The sequence below is a fragment of the Peromyscus californicus genome, unplaced genomic scaffold (assembly GCF_007827085.1).
Source record: "Peromyscus californicus insignis strain IS unplaced genomic scaffold, ASM782708v3 Scaffold_19__1_contigs__length_69161282, whole genome shotgun sequence".
Classification (NCBI taxonomy): Eukaryota; Metazoa; Chordata; class Mammalia; order Rodentia; family Cricetidae; genus Peromyscus; species Peromyscus californicus.
The window spans coordinates 7,908,492-7,915,465 of NW_026294491.1; the positions used below are offsets into that span (position 1 = coordinate 7,908,492).

At 50.8% G+C, this 6,974-nt stretch overlaps 1 protein-coding gene across 1 annotated transcript; it reads right to left on the minus strand.

The window, feature by feature from the left end:
• Nucleotides 1-1,800: 1,800 nt before the first annotated feature.
• LOC128114024 (trefoil factor 2) lies at nt 1,801-4,411 on the minus strand. Its single transcript, XM_052743864.1, has 4 exons — nt 4,333-4,411; nt 3,624-3,773; nt 2,597-2,743; nt 1,801-1,936 (listed from the first exon to the last, which is right to left on the minus strand). Exons 1-4 carry the CDS (start codon nt 4,409-4,411, stop codon nt 1,923-1,925), a joined length of 390 nt encoding a protein of 129 aa, XP_052599824.1. The 3' UTR covers nt 1,801-1,922.
• Nucleotides 4,412-6,974: the final 2,563 nt, after the last annotated feature.

Sequence of the window (6,974 nt, forward strand, 5' to 3'; positions counted from 1 at the left end):
CTCCAGAGACAGGAGGAGCCTGGTGGTGGCCCTCTAAAGAAGGCAAGGGGCTGACACAATCTGAGTCTGCAAGATGCCACACGGTTAGCTAAGGCATAGTGTGGTGAGAGAAAGATTCATGAGAGACTGAGCAGACGCCAAGCCTGTGACCAGCAGAGACAGCTGGACTGTGTTTGTCACCTTGACACAGGCTAGGGTCATTTCTGCAGAAGAAGGTCAACTGACAAGATGTCTCTGTCAGATTGCCTGTGGGCGAGCTTGTGGGGCATGTCTTGATTGGTGATTGGTGTTGGGGGCACCCGGCTTGGGTTGGGGGCTGCCACACCTGGGCAGGTGGTCCTGGGGGGTATAAGGAAGCAGGCTGGGCAAGCCAGGAGGAGCAAGCCAGTAAGCAGCACCCCTCCATGGCCTCTGCATCAACTCCTGCCTCCAGGTTCCTGCCCTGTGTGAGTTCCTGTCCTGACTTCCTTTCATAATGGACCATTATAGGAATGTATAAGACAAATAAACCCTTTCCTCCCAAGTTGTTTTTGGCTAGTGTTTTCTCATAGGAACAGAAGAGCAAACTCTCACACCGCTCTTGGACGGCCACAGCTGAGTATGAGGGCTCCGGAAAGGGAGCCCTCCTTTCTCTGCTGTTTCCCAAGAAGGAGGAGGGTTGGAGTGGGGAAACCAGTGGTCCAGGCCTTCAGATTACCCCAGGCAGCAGAAGTCGGCCACTGGGTGGTACTAACCAGTTGCCTTGGGCTGGGGAAAGGAAAGGAGATGAAAAATGTCTCAGAAGCCAACCTTCTGCCATCCTGGCACCCTCCTGGCCCCAGATGGATACCATCAACAGCCCTTAGAGCAGTGGTTCTCAACCTCCCTGATGCCGGGACCCTTTAATACAGTTCCTATGTTGTGCTGACCGCCAACAACCAAATATGTTGATGTTACTTGGTAACAGTGATTTTATGACTGTTATGATCCGTAATGTGAATATCTTTGGAGATAGACGTTGTCAATGTGGTCACGGCCCACAGGTTTAGGACCAATGCCTTACACAACGCTGTGAGGAAAGGTTGTGCAGGAGCCTCCCTGCCCAGAGCTGACCCGTGGAAACACTGTTTCCTCTTTCAGTAACTTCCATTTGAGCTGTTATTAAGGATGCTCTCAGGCCAAAAAACACTGTTCAGGATGCAGGCCCAGGCTCCAGGCCCTCCCTGCTCTTCTTCACATCAGGAAGGGGAGGCAACCAGTGGACATGGACCCATGTCAAAAGTGAGTATTCGTGGAGCATTTGGTAAAAGTGACAGGTTTGGTGAACTGTGATCAAATCATGTGTTGCTCCTCTCAGGTCAGAGGTCAGAGTCCTTTGAGTTCTTTAAAAAGAACTGAGTGAACAGATGGTGGGTTCTGAAGTTCACAGATGCAGAACACTGACATTGCTGCAATGCCCTGAAGTGTCTCCAGGGGCTTACTGCTCTCAGAGGGGATGAAATTGTGTTGAGTATGTACCTCTTACACATATGTGCATGCACACATTCATACACTGTTGTTCACACATGCACACACCAATGTATTCACAAACATGCACGTATTCACACACCTGTGCATATACCCATGTACACACAATGTAGTCACACCCAAGTGCACAAAAACACACACACACACACACACACACACACACACACACACACACACACACTCCCAGACAAACTCACACATTCACATACACACTGCTATCGTTCATCTACCTCAATGAAACCAAAATAAAATTTGCCAGGTTTTAAAGTTTTCTTTTACTAGGAAAAATGCCGTCTCTGGCCACTGCAGAGGGTCAGGATGGTTTATGAAAACTCAGAAATTGATGGAGTCCAGCTGAGACCTTTTTCTTCTGGCTTGCAGCTCCCAGGGAACCAGCGTCTGGACAGCACGACCTCTCAGTAATGGCAATCTGGAGGTGGAAAAGCAGGGTGGTTGGTAAGCATGCCAAGGAGCCACAAGTGCCTGCACTCAGATGTGTGTCCCGCTCATAACCAACAGGTGCCGAGGAAGGACAAAATGGGAAAGGATGACACCCAAGCCTCGGCATTCTCTCAGGGCCTCTTCTCCCCAAACACTAGAAATTTCCCAGAGGAGCCTGTTGACCAGTGTGTGTGGTCACAGAACATACCACTGGCAGATGACTCAATCAGTAAAACTCCTGCTGCCCACACATGATTGTCAGAGTTCCGATCCCCTGAACCCACAAAAAAAGGCAGGTGTGGTGGGACATGTCTATAACCTTCCTGTTGGGAGTGGGTTGAGGTGGATGTAGACAGACCCCTGGAGCTCACTGTCCATCCAGCCTACCCAATCAGTGAACTCTAAGTTCAAAGAGGGACCTGGTTGAGAGGGGCTAAGGGAAGCATCCCATATCAAACCCCAGCCTCCACACTCCTGTAAATGTACACACACACACACACACACACACACACACACACACACATACACACACACACACACACACACACACACACACACACACACACACAGGAGGGGTCCTCAGCAGGTGGGAGGGCATAGGAGCAGCTCATGCCAGGCCCCAGGTGGACCCCCACCTGCCACCATTTACCTTCTACAGACTGTGGGAAGAAACACCAGGGCACCTCAAAGATCAGGTTGGAAAAGCAGCAGTTTCGAGCAGCGCAATCCTCGGGGCTGATGCCTGGGTACCCACAGTTCTTTCGGGCTGACACTTCCATGACACACTGCTCTGATTCTGGTTATTGGGGGAGCAGCATACAGGACTGTCAGGCTAGCCGCACACTGAGGGCCACCAGTCCCACCTTCCCAGAGACATTGGAGTTGCAGACTCAGTGTGTCCCAAGGAGCTCCTTGGGTTGGTATCTCTCAGCACAGTAATAGCTAGGGACTGGCTGTGCTTCCCATCGGAGGACATGAGTGTAGGGAGGTCAGCACAGGTGGAAATATCTGCAGAACTGGAACCTTGGGAAAAAACATATCACCCTTTCTTGACTCAGTACTCAGCTCTGTAAAATGGGAGTAGCCCACTGTGCCCAGCCCAGAATAGGCCTGACATACCTGATTGCTAAAGGGACCTAACACATGGTAACCCACCTACCTGTTTTTTTGGTATTTGGTTTTGTTGTTGTTGTTGTTGTTGTTGTTTTTTTAACTACACTGAACCTTGGGAACAAAGTTCCCCATGATGAGTGTGTCCCAACAGCAAGGTCCATGCCTGGGTGAACACACACACAAACTGTAATCACAGTTTGCTCTAGCTTGAAATACATTCCCAAAAAAGTTGCCAGAAGCCTCAACACCCTTCTTAAAGTCTGAAGTCTGTTTGCAAGGATGGTGATGCCATCTTACCCAATGTCTCTATTTCCTTTCCAAAGTTTCTTTGGAATTATGGTTTTATATATAGGTGGAAAACATTTAGGTCTGCTCACAGGCAAGTGTAGATACAGGGCATGGGGGTGTCGAGGAAGGTCTAGCAGAGGCACTAAGCCTTCCTTTTCATAAACTTGGGCTAGCTCTAGACAGACAACCAGGCTTCCAAGAACTTGCTCTAGACCTTGCCAGGGCCCGACCCTAAACTGATAGCTGGAAGGAGGTGCTGGGTCTCCAAAGTTTACCTTGTTTTGGAAGTGGGTGGAAACACCAGGGGACCCCACCAACGCTGGAGTCAAAGCAACATCCGAGATCGAAGCACTGGTCGGTAGTGATGCCCGGGAAGCCACAGTTCTTTCTGTTCTGTGGTGTCATCCTAGAGCACTGACAGGGAGCTGTGGATAGATCCACCCATGGTTGACCCTGTCCAGGATGCCATAGGCCTGCCTCATCCTGCTCTTGGCCCTCAGGGACCCCCAAAGTCCCATGTCCCCAGGAATGACATGGGGTCTTATTTTGCCCACGTTAGAGCTGTGTGACTTGCTCCTGAGGAAACCACAGGATTTTATAGAAACAGCTTCATTTGTTAAAATACGAAACAAGGCCACACAAACCTTCTGTAAAGAAGATGTCCCTGTGGACCTGGGCAGAGATCAGGGTAGAAGGTGAGCAAGATGGGCCCAGGGCAGCAGGCCCTGCTGTCCTCCTAACCAGGCTGACACCTGTGGACCTTGCCCTTCTGAATATAGTCCCTGGTTGAGTCCCACACAGCAGCACCCAGACTGCAGGGTGCTGTTTAGCACCTTGCAGGCTGTCACCTGCCTTTGTCCTTTGAGGGAACATCTAGAAAAACCCCACCTAGTACAGGTGATGGGTGACCCACAGCCACCACTCACTCTGACTCAAACAGGTTTCATCTCCCACCAGAGGGTTCAGCCCTGGACTTTTACTTACAGGGTTTCTCGCCCTCCACCAGAGCATACAGCCCCAAGACCAGGACCACTGCCTGGAGAGGGGCGCCTCGAGGTCCCATGTCTGCTCTGCTGTATCTGGGCAGCCTGCAGAACGTCCAATTCCCACTGCCTGGTGTTTTATTGGCTCCTCTCTGTTTGCTCAATGGCTCTGAGAACCGCCCATTACCAGTGGCCCAGCCCTCTGGATCCTTTGTGCTGAAGAGCTGACATAGCTCCACATGGAGGCCTGGAGGAGGTGGGAGAAAATCCTGAGAGTTCAGTCACACAAGGCTTCCAGGCTGGGTCAGGCTGGCCTCCAAAAGCATAGCTGCCCCCTGACCTTGGCAGGAAGCTGGGTCCTGCTAGGTTACTGATGTGGGGAATGGGGCACGTGTGCAGTTGGAGCTGGGCTCTCTCAGGGTCACACCCAGGAAGGGATTAGCCATGTGTTAGCCTGGATATAGTTTGTGTCTATCATAGTAACGTCTGATTTTTTTTAAAAAATATTGGTAGTGAGGCTATATGGGAAATGAACAGCACAGAGAAAGACATTCCATACAAGATGCTTCCTGGTTTGGGGAATCACAGGACTATGGGAGGCACATTCGCAGTACCTCGTTTCCACGCCTGATGCAAAGCATACCCTCCCTCAACTTTTTCCCTGCCAGCCTCAGGACTGTGTCCACAGAGACCAGATGACAGGGCCCAAAGGAGCAGTTGGGACAGGCAGTTTTCTTTTTTATCACCCCTGAAGTTGGACATCCTTTGTCCCACAGGGATCCTTTGTGTTCCCTCAGATGGTGCCCAGCAATGAGATGTCCACAGTGAGATACCCTGGAGAAGGGCTTTGTAAACTGGACACAGAGAACAAAACCCAGGGGTTCATGAGAACTCAAAGGGGAAATGACAGAGTAGAGAGGAGAGAGGGACTGTGTGTGTTCCTTGGGGTTGAAGGGATGTGTCTAGCTGTGGGTGACAGGCTACAGAGTCAGTGACTGGGATACAGAATCTGAAAGTCCTGGTCTCATCCCAGGCTCTATGGGTAGAACTGAATCCTCAGTGACTCTCCTGGATCTTCCCCTCAGTCCTGAAAACCCAGCAGGAGTCCATTTCTCTGCAGCACAGCCCAGCCATGCTCTCACACTCTTGCTAGGTGTTGGCTGTTTGGTTTTGTTGTCAACTTGACACGAGCCAGGGTCATCTGGCAAGAGGAAACCGTGGTCCTGCTTCTATAAGAAAGCAGGCCCAGCAAGCCATGGGGAGCAAGGCAGCAAGCAGCATTTCTACATGGTCTCTGCTTTAGTTCCGACATCCGGGTTCCTGCTTGGAGGTCCTGCCCTGACTTCCCTCAATGACTGACTGTGATAGAGCTGTGGAAGCCAGATACTCCCTTTGCTGTCCAAGCTTCTTTCAGCAGCAAACTAGGACAATCTTCAAATTTATGAGCTGATCCATTACCCATAATCTCAGACATTCTCATTCCTTCCTCCCTCTGGTCCACATAACAACCCAACTCCTCCTGCCCTGCCAGAGGTCCTTCTGAAGTCCCCTGTCCCCTGAGGAGACAGTCACCCTACTCTGCTGCTCCCCTTGGGCACCCCTCACCACACACCCCTGTAGAGGCCTGTGCCCTACAGATAACCATTGCACCAGTTTTGATGTGGAGCTGAGGGTACAACAGTAGACAGCCGTATCTGTAGAACCATACCGTGGCCCCAACCCAGAGGCTCAGGGTGATCACAAGGCTTCGGTTTCTACTTGGGCAAAAGTTGGTGGGTCCTGTGGGATGCAGGCTCTGAGCTGTACCTGCCCCACTTGGGTTCCCTGACCTGCCTCCTGCATCATGGACTCACTGGCAATGTCATTGATCTTGGTACCATCTCAAATGGCTTCAGTACTGCATATCACATCCAGACTTATGGATGCCCAGCTCTCTATCTTCTGTATCTTCTCCTGCACTCTAGGACTGCCCATGTCCTCTCACTTAGAACTTGAATTCTACAAGGATAAAACACAGGTGTCTTCTATTCAGTATGTTCTCACTTCTAGCTCTTTCTATGTGACTGCCACAGCAACTGCTTCCTAAATCCTAACCCTCTAATCCATACCCGCTCAGCTCTCCCTATATCCACACCCCTTCTCCTCCAGCCAGGCTTCCACAGGGCTCACATCACACTACTACAACACCAGCGGCACCTGGCTGCCTCCTACCTTGGGGTTCACACCCACTCTAGAACTTGGTTATGCAGAACTTCCATGCATTCTCTTAGAGAAGCCATGATTCTGCACGGATGTGGTTCTTCTCACGTCTACTCTTCACCTTCTCCCAACTCCCAATCCCCCTGCACACCTTGAGGGTGATGGTGTCTGTCCATTCAGATATATTAACAACTGGGAGCTCCTTGGGTACTAGCCAGGCATCTCCTTCTGCCCACATAGAAAGAAATCCAGACTAACCTCTCTAGTACTGGATTCTAAAACACTGTCCAATGACAAGGATGCATGATAGAAGAGCCACCAGGAAATTTCCCCACTTCCCCGATTTCTTCCTGGAAGTAGGGAAACCAAACTTGGCACAGTTCTCTAGTTAAATTGCAGAGATGTGAGAATTTGGAGCTACCAGGCTTGGGCCAGAACCAGGGT